This window comes from Uloborus diversus, chromosome 4 (assembly GCF_026930045.1).
Source record: "Uloborus diversus isolate 005 chromosome 4, Udiv.v.3.1, whole genome shotgun sequence".
Taxonomy (NCBI): domain Eukaryota; kingdom Metazoa; phylum Arthropoda; class Arachnida; order Araneae; family Uloboridae; genus Uloborus; species Uloborus diversus.
The window spans coordinates 3,991,184-4,014,561 of record NC_072734.1 but is presented as its reverse complement, the minus strand read 5'-3'; the positions used below and the strand labels follow the sequence as shown (position 1 = coordinate 4,014,561).

Below are 23,378 nucleotides of genomic sequence, written 5' to 3'. Positions count from 1 at the left end.
GGTTTTGATGGCAATCACCATTCTTGATTCTTTGTAGAATGATATTTTCTCGTAAGCGACAAACAGTATTTCTAGCTCATTTTTTCATGCTTATCTGAAGAACACCTTCGGGAATATATTTTATACTAAAAAATATGTTCTTTCTAATGGTATAAACGAAAAGAAGATGCAAGTCGACAAACTTGAGCTGCAGCTCATTGAAAATAGGCTTTTTTTCATGTGAATGATTTTGATAGCCACTTTGGATGGCAATATCTTTTAGAAAATCAATATTTACGCTCTGCAACTTTTACCCATCAAAACCATGTATATTGACAATAGAATTCCTCAGTTCAAGCTTTTGAATAATTTTTGTTTAGAATTAATGACATTCTAAAATCCAGGAAAAAGTTTCTCCACTGCATTTTGTCAATACTTTGCATGCGAGTTACACAAAAGTTAATGAATTTAAACTCACAAAAATACTAGAACATATTGACAACCAAAAGCTCCTAAGATTTCAAGCTTCAAATGTGATAAAATTTCCCACAACTTGAGCTTAAACATGGCAATTTGTTACGACATGCAGAATTTCAAGCTCTTTTTTTATCCTTATTCGAAAAAAACACCATCGAAGAAAAAACTTATTTTGATAGGAAAAAATGCGTTCTTTCTAATGGTATTAACGAAAAGAGGATGCCAGGTGACAAACTTGAGCTACAACCAGGGTTCGTACGGGTTATGGAAATCTTGGAAAGTCATGGAAAAAAAATAACAGAATTTCAGACCTGGAAAAGTCATGGAAAACTGAAATTTTCATTAAAAGTCATGGAAATTTATTTCAAGTCATGGAAAAATGTCCTGGACAAAGAGAAAGGAACAGTAGCTAAAGGAGCATTAGAAATCTTGAGTGATTTAACAGTATAGCACATAAAAGCTATTAAAAGTGTAAAATTGAACGATCCAAAAATCAAATCTGAATTTTGAAATCTCATTGCATCCACTTCTGTCGCAGCCGCTTGCCATTTTTTGCGATGTGATTTTATTGCCTGAACATCACTTATTTTGAATTTTCTGTTATTTTCAACATTTCTTATGTTTCATATTCTGTAGTAACAAAATTTCACATTCTTAGTTTTGCCACGCCCACTTAAAAAAAAAGCAATTCCATTGCATGCAAGTCAATAATTCCATCACTTGTAAGGACTTTATTATTAAAATTATCAGAGTTTATTTTAATTTGTTAAATGTTTTAGAAAATCAAGATCTTAAGTCATGCGATAGAATACAGAAAAAGGGGAATTCTAATGCTCTAAAACAGTAGTGCCCAACATACGGCACGCAAAACTAATCCATGCGACCCACTGCTACGTTCAATGTCGGGAATTAAACGTGTTCTGGAATTTCTGAACCTATTAATTTATATGCATTCGAAAATATGCAAATTTGTTAACAAAACAAATATACTTTAGAATCAGAAGATTGATTCATTACTGAATGGTTTTTTTCAAAAAAGAGCTGGTTTAGAAACATAAAGAACTAAATTATTTGGCTTAACTTTAAAAAACCAAAATACTGTCAAGTTACGTGGATAGTTAAAGGCACTGCTGACCCTAAAAGGTAACTTTTGAAGCAAATTTATTGAAACTTAGTGATGACTCAACCTTTGTTCCATTCAATATCATTCTGCCTGTTAAAAAAAAAAAAAAAAAAAAAATCAGACATTTGAGCATCATCATATTCGCTTCACTGCATGTTTACTTTACTGAAATTTACATGATGAAGACAAATAAGAACAGTTTAGTTTTTTAAGTGTGCACTTATATTTTTTCCATTACGAGTAAGTGCTTCAATGACTGGCATTCATATAGACGTTTTGCTAATTCTCATTTCCAAATATTACCAAGTTTGAGATTAAATAGTACTATTCTCTTCGTGTAACAAGGTCATGAAAATTTTCATTGAAGTCATGAAAAAGTCTTGGAATAGTCATGGAATTTTTTCATCCAAATAGAGTATGAACCCTGTACAACGCTTTGAAAATAGGCTATTTTTCACTTAAACAGTTTTCATAGCCACTTTGAACGACAATATCTTTTAGAAAATAGATATTTAAGCTCTGAAACTGTAACCCATTATGGAATCAAGCTTTGAATTATTTTTGTTCAGATTTTATGGCAACCTAAAATTCAGGAAAAAATTTCCCCGCCACGCTTTTTCACGAGTTTACACGCGTGCTATAAAAAAATCTAATGAGCTCAAATTCACAAAAATGCATGAGTGTATTAAATGTCAACCTACTTTACACTCCAAAAATTTCAGGCTTCCAGGGTGATGAATTTTTTTTGCAAATTTTGGCTAAAGATGGCAATTTTTTACAAAAAGCTCATCCGCCATTTTGGGTAATTTTTTCGGGAGATTTTAGATCCTCAGAATTTAGGTCTCAGAAGCTGAAAATTTGCGTAGTTTAGTTTCAAAGGCATCTCTACACCTCTATAAAATTTCATCCAATTCGGAGATGGTCGAGTGGGGACCACTAGGTCACTTGACATGGAATGACTCAGTAACAATTTGAATTCATTTTGTAGTACAGAATTATGTACTGGATAGTACAATACTATATCTTATTCATTGTATTAAAAATGCATTTGTTTACCAATTATCGAATATGTAAATTTGTTTTCTATTTGGTTGCTGAATATTATTGTATTCGACCAAACCAAATGTTTGGTTTGACTGTCAAATATTATGATGTATACCAAATACTAATTAAATATTTGGTGCATTTCTAATTATAATTATTTGTTCTATCTTGCGTAGCATCAATTCTTGGAGAAAATGCAGCCAAAATAGTTCATTAATGAAGCATTTTTTAGATTATATTGTTAAAGTTAACCTTTTTTAAATAACCTTAAAACGGCTTTACCAGTGTGCCATCTGTTTGTGTTTTTAGTGTAATAGTTGAGTGTCTATAGTAGATCAGTGTTCATCCATTCACACGTATGCACATCCCTTTATATTAAGTAAATATTTTCGCAATGAATTTCTGGATTCTTTATTGGAATGGAAGTTTATAATGAAAGCTTTAAAATATTATTGTTTTACAATGACGTAATCTTTAAACGTTAAATTTTTGTTGATGAAATGTGTTGCATCGAGTAAAAGGTATGATACAGTCAAATCTCGTTATCATGACACCCAGATTTCACGACACTCTGGATGTCACGTCACTTTTTCAAAGTCCCGAACTGCTGCCATATGATTTTAATGTTGAGTGGCTCTGGATTTTATGACTATTTTTGGTGAGACTCCGGTTACAATGACACTGCAAGCTGGGCAAACTAGATCGAATTTGTCTTTGCAATTGAAATATTTTCAGTAAAATAATGAAAATATCTCGAAAAGTTCGTTGCAGGAATTTCTGGCTCTGACAAGAGACTTGACTTGCATGACACCTAAAGAATGTCAGGGGGCTAGTCGATAAATTCTGAAAGATACAGGTTTCAGACACAAGAAGGACAATAAAAAAGAATTCAAAGCTGGTGGATTTTAATACTGGACCAGGAAAGCAGCAGAAGAGAAAGATTGTATCTACCTTAAGCTATAGGTGGTCACTAAAAGCTCCTCCCATGAGAGAAAAAGAGATAAGATCCCCTCATTTGATTGAAAAGAAACACACAGCTTTAAAGTGGATAAAAGAATTAGAAATCAGTTTTCCACTTTCGAAAGGTGAAGCTTTAGCGGTCAAAATCTAATCATATTGTAGACGAAAGTGAAGAATCTTTTTAACTAGTTTCTTTCTTGCTGATAATTACAGAAATCCCTTTTTTTAATCATTATTAATACTCTTTGTAGAATGGAGGTCCACTAGAAATGTTATTCAAGAGTAAAGCAAACCCTTATTTGAAAGTAATTCAAAAAAATAAAATAAGTGAAATAGATTTTTCATATAATTTTAGTTTTCTTCAACAATAATTCAAATTTATATTAGTTAAATCTAATTAAAAAATCAAAACTATTATTTTCTTTATTAAACCCATAGTTTTATTATAAACTAATGTTTAACTATGAATTTTTAAACTATATATGACATCGCTCTGGCTATGATAACACTTTGTTGGCTGTCCCAGAGGTGACATGATAACAAGGTTTGACTTTATTGATTTTCTGCATTAAAATAAATAAATCACATTGTAATATGGAAAATATTTTTGTTCATTTTATATTCATGCTTAAAAATTTGCTATTTTGCTTTCATGTTGAAAATTGAAATGAAAACACAATTTGCAAAGCTTCTTTTTTATTTTCTTATACATCAATACATAAAGGCTTGTTTGTTTTTCCTTCCTAGGTAAAAAGCAAGCTAGAGAATCCTACTCCTTATCATGTTCGTGAAAGTCAGCAAAGGCAAGTGAGAGAGTATTTGTCACTCTCTCACCATGGAGGCCGAGCGTCCAGTTTGCCGACACCACCGCCCCCTGTGATAAACAGCGTTGATCCCAGTCCCACCAGTGATTTTTCTGCTGCACTCAGTAGCACTGCTGCAAGTCCAGCTGAGGTGAGATGCAATTAAAATTGGTTAAGGATTTCTTTGCTTTAAGTTAAGGGGTCACAGTACCTTTCAAACATTTTTCTTTAATTTAAATAAATTTTATATTTCTTTGAAACCTTAACATGCATACTTATTTTGTAATCAATAATTTATTTTCAGAATTAAAAAATCGTGCCTACAATTTTTAAAAATTCAAAAAATAGAGAAAAATTTCAATTTTTTAAAATCTCTAAGACTTTTATTTTTGCACTAATTTAAAAAAAGCTTTTGCTAAAAGAGTTGCTAATAAGTTTTTTTCAAAAAATTTTGGTTTTTAAAGGTTTAACAATCTCTAAACATTTGAGTAATTTATAAAATGCTTATCCAATGCACATTTTTGTCAAGTATGTTATCCCAATTGCAAAAAGTATTACTCTAAAACTCTATCTTCAATAGAAAAAAATCCTTAGGGATTCTAATGACATGAAAACACAAAAAAAAAAAAAAAAAACCATCATCGAGAAAAAGCAATCTAAAGTTTTTCTTTTGCATAAGAACACATAGCGAGTGTGACCTAAAACCACTCATAACTTTTTAAATATTTGAACTCAAACAATGAAACTTTTCCCCTGTGTTCAGAATAGTTTTTAGTTTTGAAATAAGCAATAAAAAGTTTTTTGATCGTTTCATCATTTTTGAGGTACTGTAACCCCTTAAGAGCATGTTCATTGCCCTCATATCAAGTTAAGATGATCACAAAGGTGCTAAATAACTAACCAAATGAGTTCTAAATGCATCAGTACTTTCATTTTGAAAGAGCATGTTTTAATAAAATGAAGAAAAAAAAAAATATATATATATATAGTGGAAGTATCAAAAATTTAAAATTTTCTTTAATAAAACAATCCAGTTTTGCATCAGAATGTAAAATCATTGTTCACTTTACACATGAAAGGAAATAAAACAACATTAAATCGCAGCTTTGTAGAGAACTTCATAAACATGTTTTGAGATAACAAAATTTTCTTTTTTCTTCTCTTCTGAAGCTCACCTCCTTTAGTTTGAAAGAGAGATTCCTTGTAACTTCAAAACACTTCTGCACGGTTATATGCAAATTTGAACTTTTTTACATTGTAACATTTTTTAAACTTTTTTACCAAAATATTTCTTTGTTTCTCACTTAACATGTGTCTAAAAAATTAAGGCTGCGGATTTGTTTTTGAAAAATATTCACTGATCTGACAAAAGTTACTACTAAGTGTCCGCGTCAGAATTGTTTTGAAGAACAGTTTGCTAAAGTGCCTGAGGTTTTTATTTCACATTGTATGGGAATGTACCTGAGAACTTTTTTTTTTGAGACTCGACAATAATACAGTGAAACTTCTCTGGAGCGACCATTCATGGTTCCTGAAAAAGTGGTCGTTAATGGAGGTTGGTCACTTTTAGAGGTCATTTTCCAACATGCAAATACAGCACCAATAGCTGTTTTTTCTTCTTCCTAAGGTGTATTAATCAAGAACAATGATAAGAATGTATTTCAATAAAGCAACTTTTTTTTTTTATATATAAAACATACTTTTTACATTAATTTCCTTTCTGATCTTCCTTTCTTGTGTAAGTTGATAACTTTTACACGTTTCTCCAGCAAGAGATAACTAGCTTTTTCAGAATTTTGACTGCGATGTATGGTGATGAAATGCAGAATGGAACTTCACTGAAACCAATTCTTGAGCTATTCCAATGTGCTAAAAATAGATTTTCACTGTAATGAACTAGGAATGCTCCGTTCTACCCCCCCTCCCCCCATCCTGTAACCAATCAAGAAATTCCAAGAAACAACCTTTTGAAGAAGTTCTGTTCTAATCAACTGCCCTCAATGACAGCCGCCTGCTTGACTTACCTCAAGATGTGCATGTGCTACCTTAGCTTTACAAGGGTTCAAAAACAACGCCCACCTTTTTGTGAAATTTTTGAGGTTCCAAACAGAGAAGGCAAGAACGGAACACGTTTGGACCCACCGGAGAATAGATTTTAATCCCTTATTCTGGTTTCCTTCCACCTTCATTAACATGAGAAAACTGATCTGTGTACAAACAAAATGTTCTATTGCTTTTCTCTTGTTGTCATTCTCATTTTGAGTTTTCTCTAACAAAAATTCCTATATTTGTTAATGCTGAGGTTCACAATTTTCCGGTCGTTGTGAGAGGTTTCAATGGTCTTTCCCAGAGGTATTTTAACATGTTATATATGGGAAAATCTGTGCATCAGAAAAGTGGTTGTTGATGGAGGTGGTCGCTATATAGAGGTAGTCGCTCATAGAAGTTTCACTGTACTCATGGCAGGAAACAGATTAAGTATATTCTACTTCCCAAATATTTGCTTCCCTCCCCCCCCCCTTTTTTTGGAAACCCATAAAAGCAAAATGTAGCTATCAAGTATGCATTATAAGTTTCTTTTTTTGTTCTTTATTATTCAACAAAGTGCTTGATCTTGTTGCTTATCAAGTTACATAATTATGATTATGGTTTAAGCAGACTATCAAATTGTAAATTAAACTAATTGTAGATTATAGGTTGTAAAGTAAATATAGTTGAGTTTTTCCAAAAAAGTTATCTAAACATTTTTAACTTGGTAATTTTGTCTGAACTATTTATTCTTTAAACTAGCACTTCTAATTTATGTATCCTTATAAATAATTCAATTGTCTTTTTCATAACAGTTGCACTATTCTACCTGTAACTCAGTAAAGTCAAGGGCAGGGTTTGTAAATTTTTTTTCTTTTTTGACTAAAAAAAAATCCGATTTTTTTATTTGTATAGGATTTTTAAAATTTACATCAGATCTTTTTATATTTTTTTTTTAATTTGAAAAAAATGCTAATTACTTTACATTTGTAAACATAATATATTTCATACAATAGATGAAAAAGCAACTTTCTAGCTAAAGAATAGTACCACTATTTCCTAGAGTCAGAATTTTCATGCTTTTTAGAAGAAAAATTCTTAAAATTTTGGGAGTTTTCTATGTTTATCAGCTTAGAGTCAACAAACGTTTTGAAATGGATTCAATAGGGGTAAAGAAGGCAAATTGCTAAAACATTAAAATAAGGCAATCTGAACTAATGAATTCATTCAGCTAACTCTTAAAATTAGGATAAGTTCTGTAAATATTAAATATTTTTCTAAGATTCAATAGAATATTTTATAATGTTTAGATAAAATATGATTTTGTTTTATGCTTTGTTTAAAGATAAGGTTTCCATCATCACGTATGTTTAAATAATATGTTGAACAATTACTTTTCTTAACAATATTTGTCATGGTGTATAAAAAAACTGTGAACTTTTATTTTATTCTTAACTGTAATTTTGTAGTAAAAGCAATATTGCAAGAGTTTGAAAATCTGTTACACTCACAGAAAGAGGGATCTTGTAGTTTTGCCAGTTGAAGTTAAGATTGTATAATGCAGTGTATTTAAATTTAGAGCAACTCATTCTAAAAATGCAAAATTGATTTTCAAAGAGAAAATCAACTGATTTTAATCAATGATTTTGTTAAAAAAATCAATTGTTTTAAATCAATGATTTTTTTTCTTTTTTTTTAATCACTTGTTCTTTTAAGTTGCTCTAACTCTGTTTTTGAGTCACTCTAAATTTAAAATCACTTGATTTTTTAAGTTGCTCTAACTTTTTTTTTTTGAATTGCTCTAAATTTAACTACAATGCAGTGTAGTTAAATTTAGAGCAACTCATTCTAAAAATGCAAAATTAATTTTCAAAAAAAAAAAAAAAAAAAAACAACTTCAAAAATCAAACAATTAATGTTTTTGTTTAACAAAATCAATTCATTTAAATCTATGATTTTTTTAAAAATCACTTGATTTAAATCATGATTTTTTTAAAAATCACTTGATGACGATTCATCATGATTTTTATTAAGTTGATTTTAATCATGATTTAAATTAAGTTCAATTTAATCAACAAACCCTGGTCAAGAGTATCTTAAATGTGTTAATTATTTAAATTTTACATTAATAGTATCATAAATATTAATCAGGAAACTATTAAAATGTAGTCTTAATATGTTAATTTCTTTTTTCCTTAGCATTTTTCTTATTGTTAAATGTCAAAAAATCAAATCAAATCAGTTTGCTTTTAATAATATTTTTGTTTCAAAATACAGTTAGAAGAATTTTGGCAAGATTTTCAAAACTTCAACTCATGCACAGATTCTGTTGCTGATAATATTCTTGATCCTAGTCTTACAGTTCCTGTTGCAGTAAGTAAATTTCAATGTATTGCTTTACAAAAAGACGCTACTCGCGTTATACTGCATTTTGGGTAGATAAAAAGAAGTGTCTGCATATTTTTCATTTATTTCATCTGTTGTACTTCAGCTTTACTTTACAAACTTTTTTTTTTTTGATTTCTACTGAAAATAAATCATGAAAAGAGCGTCCAATTCCAGCACGTTACTTGTAGTTGTACTGAGCGAAAAAGCTTTTTGTCAAATGTCTAAGAAACTGAATTTTGTAAATACTGCTGCTTACCAGCCCATGGCAGTATATGCTTTTAATATAAAAGAAGTAAATTTTCTTTGTTTTATTTTATTTTATTCATCCTTATTTTCAATCTATCTTTTTTTATTAGTTGCTTTGAAATGCAAGAGGTGAACAAGACATTTATTTATTATTATTCATACTAAAATCTATGACAAATAGAAATGCAAGCCTTTAAGTTGATTGAACTAACATGCAAATTTCAAAGGCTTTTGCCTTTGATGTTTTTTTAATGTTTTTTCCCCCCAGCATAATGTATGTTTTTATTATACTTGGAGACATGAGTTTATTTTTATATGCAATCTCTTGTGTAAAACAGTATCTGTTTACAGGGTTTGTATAAAAAGTAACCGGACTGAGCTTAGAAAACATATTTATTGGCAAAATTTCTACACTTTTTCTCTAGAAATCTTCAAAGCAGTCCACATGAAAGTTGATAACCCTTTGGTACCAGATTTCCCAGTCCCTGAACGCCCCCTGGAAATCGACAACCCGTAAAGCTTCTAGAGCCCTCGTCGTACCGAGTTGAACAGCTTCCAGAGTCCCAAACCATGTCCCCTTTAGTACTCTCTTGACCTTGGGGAATAGGAAGAATCCACTGGTGCCATATCCGGCACACAACGCTCCTTTTGCTCGTCCGTCAGGTGTTTTGGTACCAGCTTTGCACAGATCTTCCTCATGCCTAGATCGTTCTTAACAATGTCGTGAACGGTCATCTTATCGATCCCGACCTCTTCTGCGATTGCTCGGATGCTCAGACAACGGTCACTGTTCAACACATCACGCACTTTTTGCACATTTGGGTCCGTGTGAATGGTTGATGGACTTCCAGTACGCTGTTCGTCGTGGACGTCATTGCAGCCCTCTCAGAAATTCTTATGCCGATGGAAGACTTGAGTTCTGGATAAAACTTTCTCACCGTAAACCTCATTGATCATTTGAAGAGTTTCCATAGGCGTTTTCTTGAGTTTGACACAAAATTTGATGTTAACACGTTGCTCGATGGCACACTCCATTTTCATCCGACGAGGTCACTAAACACGCACTGCTCTCTCACACGATGCTAACCCTCCAAGCGTTTGGAGGCAACTGACTTGGGTCCGCTTTCCTTCCCTCGATACCCCACCACCACTATAGCACCAACTAACGGCTTACAAACGCTTTACCTGGGCATCACAAACTCAGTCCGGTTATTTTTTATACAAACCCTGTATGTAACATTTTATGTTTTTTTTTTTTTAAATTTTTGTTTACTGTTCTGAAAATGCTTTAAAGCATTAAAAAGCATTAAAACTGCTATTTTGTTTCATTAAATTTAAATCAAGTATTACTTATTTTACATGAAATACACCGCCAGCCATGTATTTTTGCCTTAGCCCTGGCTATAGGGCGGTAACTTACTGAATATTACTTATTTTAGTTGGAATATTTTTGAAGTTATTTCAAATTTTATATATAATCGTTAATCTTCAATTCTGAACCATATTCCTTAGGCTATAGAACTTTTATAGTAACAGTACTGTGAAAAGATGTACATTAAGTAATCGTTAAATTGAAAAATATAGTTTCATTCATTTAAAACTTAGTATTTTTGAGATGATCAATTCTTTAGAAGAAAAAATATATTCCAGCAGCCTGCTGAAGCTGACATTTTAGAAGTTTTGTCTATGCTCCCTGCACTTGATAATGTTTCCACTTCCTGCCCTGTTGGCTTATCAGATGTTTCAGAAGAAGACATTCTTAGTGATGACAAAATTGTAGCTTTTCAGAAAGATAGACAAAAGAAGGACAATCATAATAGGAGTAAGATACTTATTGTTTTCTTTTTTTCTTTATAAATATATGTATATACATACAACAGTGATCCCATTTAAAAATTTAAAAAAAAAAACCTAGTTACAGTTAAGAAACCTCAAGAAAACCTTTTTTGTTTGTAAACTCTTATTTTTCCCTTAAATTGATAGCAAAGTACCCAGTTCTATTTGACCCTTTGTGCTCATATTGTACTTTACCTCATACTGCAATTTAAATTATTTCTCCAAATACCAACTGTACATCCTAGATGGAGTCGATGCTAAAATACTTCTCTGTGTAAGAAATGATGAACTAGTTTTGTGCAGAAAAGAAAAGATACTTCAATCACACAAATTTCATGGAACTGCCTAGACATGTTTTTTTTTTTTTTTTTTTTTTTTTTGGGGGGGGGGGGGGGGTTACAAAAAAACCCCTTTTTCAGTGCAAAACAGTTGAGTTTAAGGATTTTGGCTTTCTCGTATGTCATTCCATGAGCTCATTTCTTTTGCATTGAAAAAGGGGTTCCTTGTAATCCTAAAACACGTGCATGCTGTTTTTTGTAAATTTGTTCTATATGTTGTATTATTTTCTTTTACTTCTATGTGTCCCTGATAAATGTTGTTATTAGTTTTGGGAAGCTGAAAAATGTTTGGAAAGGTTATTTTCAAGCCTTTGTATCTCATTCTGGCCATCAACCTTTTCTTCTAATTCACAATATCACAATTTGTGGGCTAAAGGGTTAAAATATTCTTTACTTACTGTTTTGCCAAAGGGGAAAAACTAATAATATTAATACAGTAAAACCTGTAAAGTTGACCACCTTTGTAAGTTGACCACCTGTCTAAGTTGACCACTTTTGTCAGGAACGGAATTAGTCCTATCTTATATATTGAATTGAAACCTCTAACTTGACCACCTCTCTATCTTGACCACCTGTTTATCTTGACCACTAATATACACCAGCTTTGGTTTGGAGTATTGTAAAAAGCCCTTTGTAAGTTGACCACTTGGCAAAAGCATTAGATTGTATAAAAAGTTTAATCAGAGATGCCTCAAATAAGCAACCAGACATTTTAGAAAAACCTATGAATATTTACGTTTCCAACGAAAAGCATTGGGTTAATGTTAAGTCCCCCCCAAAAAAATGCGCCAAACTTCAATAAGGATTTATTTTGTTGAAGAGTAAATTGCCATGGTTACAAATGTACAGGAAAACATCGAATGAAGAATTTGAGTCACTTTTGACTTGTTATAAATTTTTAGGAATTGTTAATATCAAGTAAGTAGTTTTTTTATAAGCTATGGGACATTTTTTTTTTTATTTTGATCGATTTACAGAAATTTTGAATTTGTATGATATTTTACACGCAATTCTGGTAAATAATCTCTAAAAATATTTAAACACCATTTTTCTTATTGTTTTAAAGTAATTTTAAACAATGAAAGTGAGTTTAAAGTATTCGAATTAGTTAAAAAATGAATGCATAGAACAAAAAATGACAAAAAAAAAATCATTACTTCTCTCTATAAGTTGACCACCTGTCTAAGTTGACCACCAAAGTACTGCACCGCAAGAGGTCAACTTACACAGGTTTCACTGTAATAATAAATAAGGAAGGTGTAGGACCATTTTATTTGCTTGTTAAAACAATAGTGAAAAGTTGTGTTGCTTAGTGTGTTTCGGTTTTAGTTTTAACTCTCTTTCATACTTATGAATTTTATCCTTAAAATATTGCAAGATTTATTTGATATCTACAAAAGTAAAAGCTCAATATGCATAAAAATTATAAAATATTCTAATATTGTAAAATATTGCGTGTAGTTTAAACTATTAAGCGCCTTTCTGAAATAGTAATGTTTATTTTTTGCAGTTGAACGAAGAAGAAGATTCAATATAAATGACAGAATTAAAGAATTAGGCACCTTACTGCCTCGTAGTAATGATCCGTACGTATTAGTTTTCTTACGCTGTCCTGTCATTAGTGTTTCTACAGTTGAGGCAAACCTAACTAGCATTGTGAAGGCTATGCAGATCCTAGTCAAAGCTGTATGATGCTGTCAGGTTAGATTTGCCCCAACTATACTACTGCTGTAAAATAAAATGAAAGTGTTTTTGTTTTTTAAGAATATTATTTTGTTATGTTTATATCTTTGTATTAAATTATTTTTGATTTAGATTAAAAGATCTACTTTCATTTTATTTTTTCAAAGTATTGGGATTAATTTCATTTGTGACAGAATTACATTCATGATGAAAAATAAAAGATTAAGTTACAGTAATGAAATTATTTTCATCTAAACTGATGTTTTTATAGCATTTTTTATCATTATGGTTACAAATCGTCTGCGGTTTGCTTTCATTTATTTTTCTATTCAAGGCTTTACTCAAGCAGGTTTTACATTATTGAAACATTTCTTTTTCTGTGTGTAAAAGTGCAGTTTTTCTTGAAAAACACCCATATAGATGAACTTAAGTAGCAAAACTTCATCTAAATGCAAAATTTCCAGTTTACCGATTCCCATCAGATCAATAAGAAATAAAAATACCAGAGTTTTTCATCACCTCAAAGCAACAGTAAGATATCTTATTCCAGAAGCAACAGTAAGATATCCTACTGTTGCTCTGAGGGGATGCTATGCTGTAAATATACTCTTTATGATAAGAGTACAGTTACAAATACTGCCATGCTAAGCACAAATGTCGTACCTGCACTTCTTAACAAAATTGAGTTATTGTCACCATGGGGTACTTTATAACATGTTTTACCTAAATACAATATTTTACGGTCATTTGAGAATGGGAAACCTTTTTTAAAAAATTTTGGAAAAGTGACATCTGAATCAAATATATGGAGGTGCAAAACTTTAAAAAGCAATTTCTCCATTTGAATTCAATTGCAGATACCACTTTTGTGCTTAGACGACATCATAATAATCCTTTAATTCTGCATTGCAATTACTATTCCTTTTTTTCATGGATATGCCTTGTATTACCTATTCTAGAAAATAGCTATTCATAATATAATGGGTGCAAATTTCTTCTCTATTTCAACTCTATTCATAAAGACAAAAAACCCAATGAGTTATATTCCTATCGCAATTCATAATTGCAAAAAGCAGTTTCAATTCAAGACATCACAATTCAAATAAATGCCAGTTTTTTCTTTGCTGCAATCAAAAACATTTGATACAAAAACAGCAATATTAGATGCAGTCTATTGTATAAAATTGAGTTTTTTTTTTTTTCAAATTTTTAGTTTCAAAGGAAGGAAGAGGGAAAAATTGTTGTCCTTTATTAATAGTTTTAATTTTCCTATGTTTGTGTGCTTGAATGTTTAAAAAAAAGTGAAGTAGCTTTTGAATTTAAAATTAAAATAATAGAAAGCACATTAGCACTTTAAATATGCTGAAACATAATTGCCAGACCTGAGACCCCCCCCCCCCCTCATGACTTCAGTCCATTTTTATTTTGATGAAAGCTTTCTTTTTACATAAATATACATTTTTGTTTTGAAACTCATGTTCAAAAATATATATTTAAGCCAATAGAAATAAATGTATTGAGACGGTAAATGTGTCTATGCCCAAGAGAGTATGCTTGTTCAGTTTTAGATAAAACTTTTTTTTTTTATGCATCGTAATTAAATTCCTGATTCATTTCCTCACAGCTCAATTTGCAAATGCAGGTGCTTCTCCGCACTTGATTTGTTTTTAACCTTATAATAGACCTTTTCCATTGAACTTCTTTATTGATTGATCCCTATAAACTTTCATTTTGAATGCGTTTTCCTTTGTATTTTAATTATACTATGAGTGGTGCAACCAGGGGGGAGATTTTGGGCTCAAAAACTCTCCTTGGTTTCAACACATGTTGCCAATCCTAATATAGTAGATTATATGCATATTGGGCAGTTTTCACTTTAAACTCCACCTAGAAGGTAATTTCTGGCTGCACTGTTACATACTTTTTGTACTTAGCCTATTGATTCTTTTTTTTCCTCTTACCAGCTTAGTATAGTCACATGTCAACTGGCATATGTGTTAAATGGTCACGTTATTCGAGATTACTTGAGAGTTTTATTTCTTTTAGCCTTCTTTCTTGTAAAAATCATTGAGAGAATTTTTAAAAAAGGATGAAAAAATGCTCATTGTATAAAAATGCATCGGAAAAACAGAATAAAAAATAATATAACTGATTAATTAATTATGAGCTAATTATTATTATACTGTTATCTGATGTCTCCCCTCCCCCCAGTTACTTTTCTAGGAATTATCCAATGCAAACAATTTTTGTTTAAAAACTCTCACCCTGGACACCTCACCATTGTTGCCATAATATTTTATTTATTATTTGAAAATAAAAATTACTCAATTATGGGCAGCTCATAACTTAATTATTAGTTCCTACAAAGATGTTGTAAACTGAAGTGTGTGGATATGCTACCAAAAGCATTTTACTTTTGTCAATTGCTTTTATGGAAGAACTTTGAGCATAAAATGCATATTTTGCAAAAAAAGAAAAAAAAATGAGCAGTTCAAAAAAAAAAAACAGTTGCTCTTATGGACTAATTTGAGGCTCTTATAAATCCTGAAAAAAAATCTTACCAAAGTATTTTTTGGTCGTCCAGGCAACTTGATGCCTAGACTTTGTTGTACCCTGAACAAAACCATATGTCAATTTTATGTTTGAAATACACTTATTTTATTTTATTTTTCCTTAAAGCCCTTTATGTGTGTGAAAGTGTATTTGATTTAATTATTTTTACTTTTGTGTATAACTGATGTTTTGAGTTTATTTTAAAAATAGTAATTCTTGGTGTAGGTATTATGATTTAGTCAAGGATCTTAGACAGAACAAAGGTACCATATTGAAAGCATCAGTTGATTATGTCCGGTGCCTCAAACAAGAAGTCCAAAAGATTCCAGATTTGGAACTCCGTTGCCATGCAGTGGAACAATTAAATAAGAAACTATTGCTTAGAATACAGGTAAACTCGTCAGTCTTTTCAAATTTATCTATGACAGTAAAAATAGAGTTCTTATAAATAAAAGGCAATTTTGAATCATGTATATTGCCACATTAATTAGCAACTGATACAAATATATAATATATATTTAAAATTATAACAACCATGTCGTCGCCTTAGAGCAACAGTAGGATATCCTAGTGTTATTCCTGGAATTTGATGTCTTAGTGTTGCTCTGAGGCGACGATGTATTTAAAAGTAATTTAAACTTATTTGTTTATTTAATCATTTATTTATACTTTGTATTCAGTAATGCACATTTATTTGTGACATATATTAAGTGAAACTAATTTTTGGTTAAAAAAGTCTGGATAGAAACACGAGGATAACTTGTTTTTAGAAAATATAATGTTTAAATTTCATAGTTTTCCTCTAATAAAGTTATAAGCATAGAAAAATAAATATTAAAAAAAAGTGTGTCTCAGTTTTCTAGTTTCAAAATTATTCAATCATAAATCCAAGTTCCTTAAACTCCTAATTGCCCAAGGGCTCTCCAAATAAAGCCCTAGGAAGCAGAATCTTTTTCAGCCATCTTTAATGCAGACCCCCCCCCCCCCCCGCCCTTAGACAGCTTGCAGGACAAAAACACTTTTGAAATTAATTGTAAAATGCATAAAAATAAGATGCTATAACTTAAAAACTACAAGTAGGCTGTGCTTGTGGATTATCTCCTAAATCCCAGGAAAGACAGTGCAACATTTGTTCTCTAAAATTTACTTTTTTTCCCCTTTAAAAATTTTATTTATTTATTAATTAATTAATTTTATTTTATTATTATTTTCTTATTTGCTTAAACTAAGATATAGTCTGGCACCCTTTCTTGAAAATCTACAATGCATGTTGCAACATCGTGCCGCTTCTGCTACTGGGCTTAGCGTGCATGTTTAACTCTGACTAATTCTCTGTGCCATTTCAAATGGGATTTTATATAGTAACTCTTTGAACTTATACTAATTACAATTCTGCTTTTATGAAGTTTCGCATTTATACTTCATAATGCCTGCGTCTTAATAAAATAAATCGGTCATTGAAGTTGTATTTTATTTGTTTTAAATTGATTTAGTCTTGACTCATTTAAAAAAAAAAAAAAGCATGTATAGTCACTTTATTTTATTGCAAAAGTAGGGAATGTGGGACAAAGTGAAATAGTTAAGATAACTTATGTTTTTCAAAATGAACAAATCAGTTTTTTTTTTTTTTTTTTTGAAAATTACAGTACATAGAGTATGTAGTATAAAAAAAAAATTATCTTAAAAAAGTGCAATTTTTTCACTGATTTTTTTAATGTGTTTCAATAAAATAATTAATGAATAAGAAAACAAGTGAAGGAATAAATAAATAAGCGAATCATAAAATGAAAGAAATTGTTAAATAAATAAACATAATGAATGATTTCTCTTTACCCCGCATGCACTTGACTAAGTGCGGGGTTGGTAAAAAAAAATGTTTTTTTCCTCAAAAAAACCCAAATTAACGAACACTATTTGTGAGAAAAACAATTTTATTTTAGGAAAGTCATGAAGATTTTAAGAATTATTTATTAATGAATGTTTAATATCTATATTTATACCTAATGTCTTTATAATCAATTAAATAATTAAGAGTTAAACTCTTGTAATCTCATTTCCACATATGTTTCAAACAATATTCCCCTATACATCTATAGGTGAATATTATTTGAAAATCCTTAACTATTAAAAAATTACTAAATATACCTAAATGGGCCTTGGTATAAATAATCAAAGAAATGATTTACTGTGATAGTTCAGACATTATTAATTACAAATAAGAAAGAATAAATTCTTGAAGATTGATTTCCTCATACAGTCGAGTAAGGCTGTATATATTAAGTAAAATCCCACTTAATTATTTTTAGATTAAATACATATTACCATGAAAAATATTGTGTATATTTTGAAGTTATATTAATTTAACAAACACTTTCTCTTCCACATTTTGAGAACAACGCACCACCCAGCAGTGCAAGGTGAAAATGAGTGAAATGTGCACATGATCAGTTCAAGAGACTCGAGCCCAGCGCCAACACATTTCAGGAAACCTCACCCCATCTAGGAATTCTACTCTCCTCCTTTCAAATTCTTCCCCTTCTATCCCCACAAGAATGAAAAGAATGTTTGAGTAAGCCTCGATAAAAGCACCAGAAGAAAGGCTTTTATTTTCCGAAACATCGGCACTTTCTCCCCCATAAAAACTTTGTGATAGAGAAATTTGGTCGTTTGATATTCGTTAAAGAGATACAGATTTGCATACTTTTTTATTGAAACTTTCTGTGTTCAATGAACATGAGAACTTTGCTAAATAAAAGTGTTCGCTGTACGGAGACTCGACTGTAATTACAGCTCGCTACGATAAATAAATAAATAAAAGTAAAATTAAAACCATCTGTTCTTAAACATATCTGATGATATACATTACACAACTTAAAAAATTAAAAGATCAACACATATTTCGTTTAAAGATTTTAAAAAAAAGTTACTGATCATATAATATTTTACCCTATGTATCAGAGAGAACGCTTAATAAAAATAAGACAAATAGATTTTAAGAAAATCGTTATGTTTTTTATTGTAGACATTATTTCTCCTGATTTAGTACATTTAGAATACAATTTCTTTATTAAAAAAAATATATATTAATCAAAAGCCTCAGTACAAGCTTAAAAGAAAATATTCTTAACACATTTTAATAATGAAGATTATCATAAAAATTAATGTTTATTGATTGTTCTCCCATTTATGCAAAGGACTTCTTTTATTATATTGAGATCAAAAAAGTTCTTTGAAAGGTGAAAATTCAGCATTAAATTTTATTATAAAAGCACGGAGTCACACTGATATTTTCTGTTTTATGTTTTTTTCCCTTGCTTTAACTGCATCGTCTATCAAAAATGCAAATGTGTGTAGGTATTAGCGAAATTTTATGCCGACTCTAAGTGCTCTTGAACTTTAGTTCTCTTGTCATTTAAATATTCTAGCATTAAGATTTATATACACTATGCATCACTTCAAAGATACATAATCTATCTCAATAAATCTTAAGTAAACAAGTAAATTAGGAAGTAAATGAAGTCTTAGTTGAAATATGCTTTTTGAACTACTGGGCTTCTGCCCCAAATAACTCGTAAAAAAGATTATTTTCGGCCGTTGGGGATTCAAACTTGCAACCTTAGTATTCATGACGCTCCATTGATATCCATTGTGGGATGCTATGCATTGAAGCAATGCATATTAAAAAATAAAATTAATCGTTTTTTCTCCCGGAAAAACAGCCAAATTGTGAATTGTCTCTATATTTTGCCGAAATGGGTGAAACAAATCTTTAAAATGATGCCTTACTTTGGAACTTTCATAAAGTATGGAGAGAGTTGTGGCATTGTGTCACCAGAAAGAAAAAAAAAAACCTTTGAGAAATAATATATATATGATACTGTCACATTTTGATGTAAACCTTTCTTTCAGTCTTTAGAGCTTCAGTTAAAAGCAAACAATATTCCAGTTGATGAATCCACTTGGTATCCTTCGACTGAAGCAGAGCTCAAAGCCATAATAAAACAAGAGATTCTGCCAAGTCCTCCTCTCTCCAACGGCTCTTGCAACGACAAATTCTTTGCAGGCCACCAACAGAGAGTGCTTCCTGTGCACGAACAATGCATCAGTGATTATTCAAATCTTGATATGACTGCTGTACAGCTCCCACACAGTGATCCTACCAACGCTCGTAAGAGACTTCCTATCATGCAATTTCTGACAGTCAAAAAAGAATCGCAATCTCAAGTATCTTCATCCTCGTGCAGTCAAAGTCCAATCACCTGTTGTGCAAGTCCTGTACCTTCTTACAGTCCTTTTGATGACCTTATGATGGAGGATGATCAGCCAGTCACCGGGGACCCCATGTTGTCGTCTAGGGACACTTTTACCCCCGAAAATATGGATTTCATGTCTTAGCAAATATTTAGTGAAGCATATTAGGTAAATATTTTTTATGAAATGGATTGTACATCAGTTTGCTGTTTATTAGCATTTCTTCAAAGATGATGTTCAAGAGTCGGGTCGGTCGAGTATGTTTGTGAAAGGTTTTGCATTCTTTAACTTATGAGTACAGTTGGAAAGCTTATTTCATTTTACATGAAGGCAAGTTACATCGTGTTTGACGTTTTATGGGTTTTTTGATATGTCTTATGATGGTTGTAGTTGCATGCAACTACTTGTCTGTTTGGTTTCAGAAAAGGAATTTTTAATCTATCGTCTTCTGAGAGGGTAAAACATTAGACTGTCGGTAAAGATTAACTGTTCCTGCAGTTTTCTCTTTTATGCATTGTTTCTGAAAATAATCTTGCAAATAATGGGGGAGAAATATGTATGATCTAAAGGAAATTTCAAATGGAAAACATCTTGAAAAATTATTACACAGATTTCGTGTGTAACTGATCTGTTATTGGGCATTTCTAGTAAAATTGTTCATTCTTTTGCTCAAGAATTAGTTTTGTCTTTCAATATCAATTTTTTAAAGCCCGGCAGGGACTTTGTCTTTTTTGCTGTTTGAGAGTATGGAATTCAATTGTTCATTTATAGTTGCCAAATAAAAAGTTTCAACGAACAAAATAAAATATATTTGTACTAGGTGTCCAAAAAGTCCTTGACACAATTTAAAAATTCATATACAAGCAACAGATTGTTCTATTAATATGTGGTTTGCGCTATAAAACTTCATAGATTCAAGATATTCTTATGACACTGTAAAAAATAGGAAACAAAAGAAAGAAAAAATTATAACTATAAGTAATTGCTGTATCATCACAGTAAAAATTATTTATATTTTACTGGGACAATGGAGCGTCAGTGAAAATTATTTACACGTACACTTTTTTCTTTATACAATGTCATAAAACTTTTTTGGACCTGTATTAATATAAGTATTATGGCGCAAACTGCATATTGATATGACTTGTTGATTTTCTATGAATTTTTAGAATGCGTCAAAGCTTTTCAGATAACTTGTACATCTGTGTTTTATGTATGGCAACATACATATACAACTGAAATTTAAAGCTTTATGTTAAGTCAACTGTTTATTGTTTAAATGTTTAGTAATAGATAAACCATTTCATGTATTTGCATTCTTTTGCAAAATTTGGTTAATGCAGTTGAACCTTGTTGAGATTCAAAAAAGGGTCACTGAAATCTTTCATCATGTTCAAAACATGTATTTGCTAAGCAAAGAATGTCTTGCTATATTTAGACTTAAAAATATATGTACTATAACATTAAGTTAATAGTAGATACAAATGGTTTAATATTTCAGTGGTTAAGTAGTAAACAAATATATATGTATTAATATGTATTTTGAACCAGGGTACGTTGATTTAAATCAGCTTGATTTAAATCAACGATCTTGATTTAAATCGTGATTAAAATCCTTATTTAAATCAAGTGCTTTAAAAAAAATCATTGATTTGAATTAAGTGATTTTTTTTAACAAAATCATTCATTAAAAACAGTTTATTTTACATTTATAAATTAATTTTGCATTTTTAGAATGTATTGCTCTAAATTTAACTACACTGCAGTATCTTAACTTCAACAGGCAAAATTACATAGATCCCTCTTTCTGTGTGTGTAACTGATTTTCACTCTATTGCTTTTACTCCAAAATTAGAACAAAAGTTTAGAAACAAGTTTAGAAACAAGTTTAGAACTAAATAAAAATTCAGAATTTTTCTTATACACCATGACTAATGTAGTTCAGAAAAGTAATTGTGCAACATATTATTTTACACTAAAAACATACATGATGAGGGAAACCTTATCTTTAAGCAAAACATAAAACAAAATCGCATCTTATCCAAGCATTATAATGTATTTATAAATATATCTTAATATATCTTAAAATATAAATAAAATTAAAATATAAATAAGATATATTTATATTAATATTTTTTAAGATAAATATATCTTAAAATATTATTGAATAGTTAAAGAACTTATCTTAATCTTAAAAGTAATTGAATGGATTCATCTATTGTATGAAATATGTTATATTTATATGTGAAGAAATTAATATATACAAATTTTTGAACATTAAAAAAAAAATCTGATTTAAATTTAAAAAAAAACTTTTTTTGATTTTTTTTTTTAAATAAAAAAAAAATCACGAACCTTGTTTTGAACAAATTTTGCTTTTATGTATGAAAATGAAAAAAAAATTATATTTATTGTTACATTTCTTGGCATATTCAATGTTTGAGACCGTTTCTAGGGTGACATAACAAGAAGAAAGTCTAAATTCAAACAACCCCTTAAAACAAACAACTGAAACAATCCCTTAAAATGACTTCATAGTTCTTATGTTGGGAGGTGACATACATGACCTAATGACCAGTGACAATTTCATGCATCTCATTTTATGCCCAACAGTGAAATTAATGTGTTTCAAAATGCTTGAAAAAGAGCTCAGTGTTCAGATATAGTCAGCATAAAAATTTCAGAACTTACTGCTTGTATTCAAACAAAGCTTGTCCTTCTGTGAAATGCAGCCACTATTTTTATCTGGTCTATTATTCCCAACATTTTGTGTTTATCGAGATTTATAAAAATGTTAATGTGTAATTTATCAAGTATTTTATTTGTTTCATACAGAATTATCATAATCTTGAGCAATTTCATTTCAACAAGGTTCCACTGTATAGTCATTTACACTTAAGTTAAACTATAGATTAAAAATTCTTATTATAGTCCATCAGCATTTAAGGCAGTGAGAAGCAAAGGAATGTAAGTGGACATTTTCTAGTTTTCAGTAAAACGCATTTAAAGATAAGGCCCTAGGTAGGCTTTCATTGGAATTTTTTTCTAAATCTTGCTGTATAGCAGCGCCTAATAGGGCTACAAAGACAATATTTTGCCCCAGAAGAGAGAAGAAGTTCACCTACCATTTGTACTGGTTATCTCCTAATTTTAAATTTTGTTACTTACATCCCTTATCTTCTCACTTTCTCATTTGTAATTCTACTAAGTATTTTTTTTTCTTCCATAATTTACGATGATGCTTAACACATGGGGACTGTCCAATGCTATTGACAGATTCTCTGCTTTCTAAAAATGCTATTAAAGTTTTGAAATTTCCTAATTTTCACAAAAGAATCACACATTAAATACCTTAAATTTGTCTCAAATTGTTTGATTAAAATTATTTAAGATACTCTGTGTACGTACCAAATCAAAAAAAAAATAAAATAAATAAAACTTTTTTTTTAACTTGTTGCATAAAAATTATTGGAATGAAATTGAATTTCATTTTAGTAATTGCAATCACTAGGTCTGTTTTAGGATCTATAAAAGCTTTTAAATTCTCAAGCATATAATTTCTTCTCTTAGATGTTTTCTCACTCCCATAAAGTTCAGTACCTTATGTTAAATCTTGTTAAGTATTTGTTATAGATAAGTGCTGAATTTTTAAATTTGGATCCTGTTAGA

At 30.3% G+C, this 23,378-nt stretch overlaps 1 protein-coding gene across 1 annotated transcript in view; it reads left to right on the top strand.

The window, feature by feature from the left end:
• LOC129220177 (transcription factor E3-like) overlaps window positions 1-23,124 on the top strand; it is a 91,243-nt gene extending 68,119 nt beyond the window's left edge. Inside the window, exons 3-8 of the mRNA XM_054854530.1 lie at window positions 4,331-4,537; window positions 8,692-8,787; window positions 10,699-10,870; window positions 12,733-12,808; window positions 15,684-15,849; window positions 19,368-23,124. Coding sequence (XP_054710505.1) covers window positions 4,331-4,537; window positions 8,692-8,787; window positions 10,699-10,870; window positions 12,733-12,808; window positions 15,684-15,849; window positions 19,368-19,853 — 1,203 coding nt within the window. The 3' untranslated portion in view covers window positions 19,854-23,124. The remainder of the gene's footprint in view (window positions 1-4,330; window positions 4,538-8,691; window positions 8,788-10,698; window positions 10,871-12,732; window positions 12,809-15,683; window positions 15,850-19,367) is intronic.
• The last annotated feature ends 254 nt before the right edge of the window (window positions 23,125-23,378 follow it).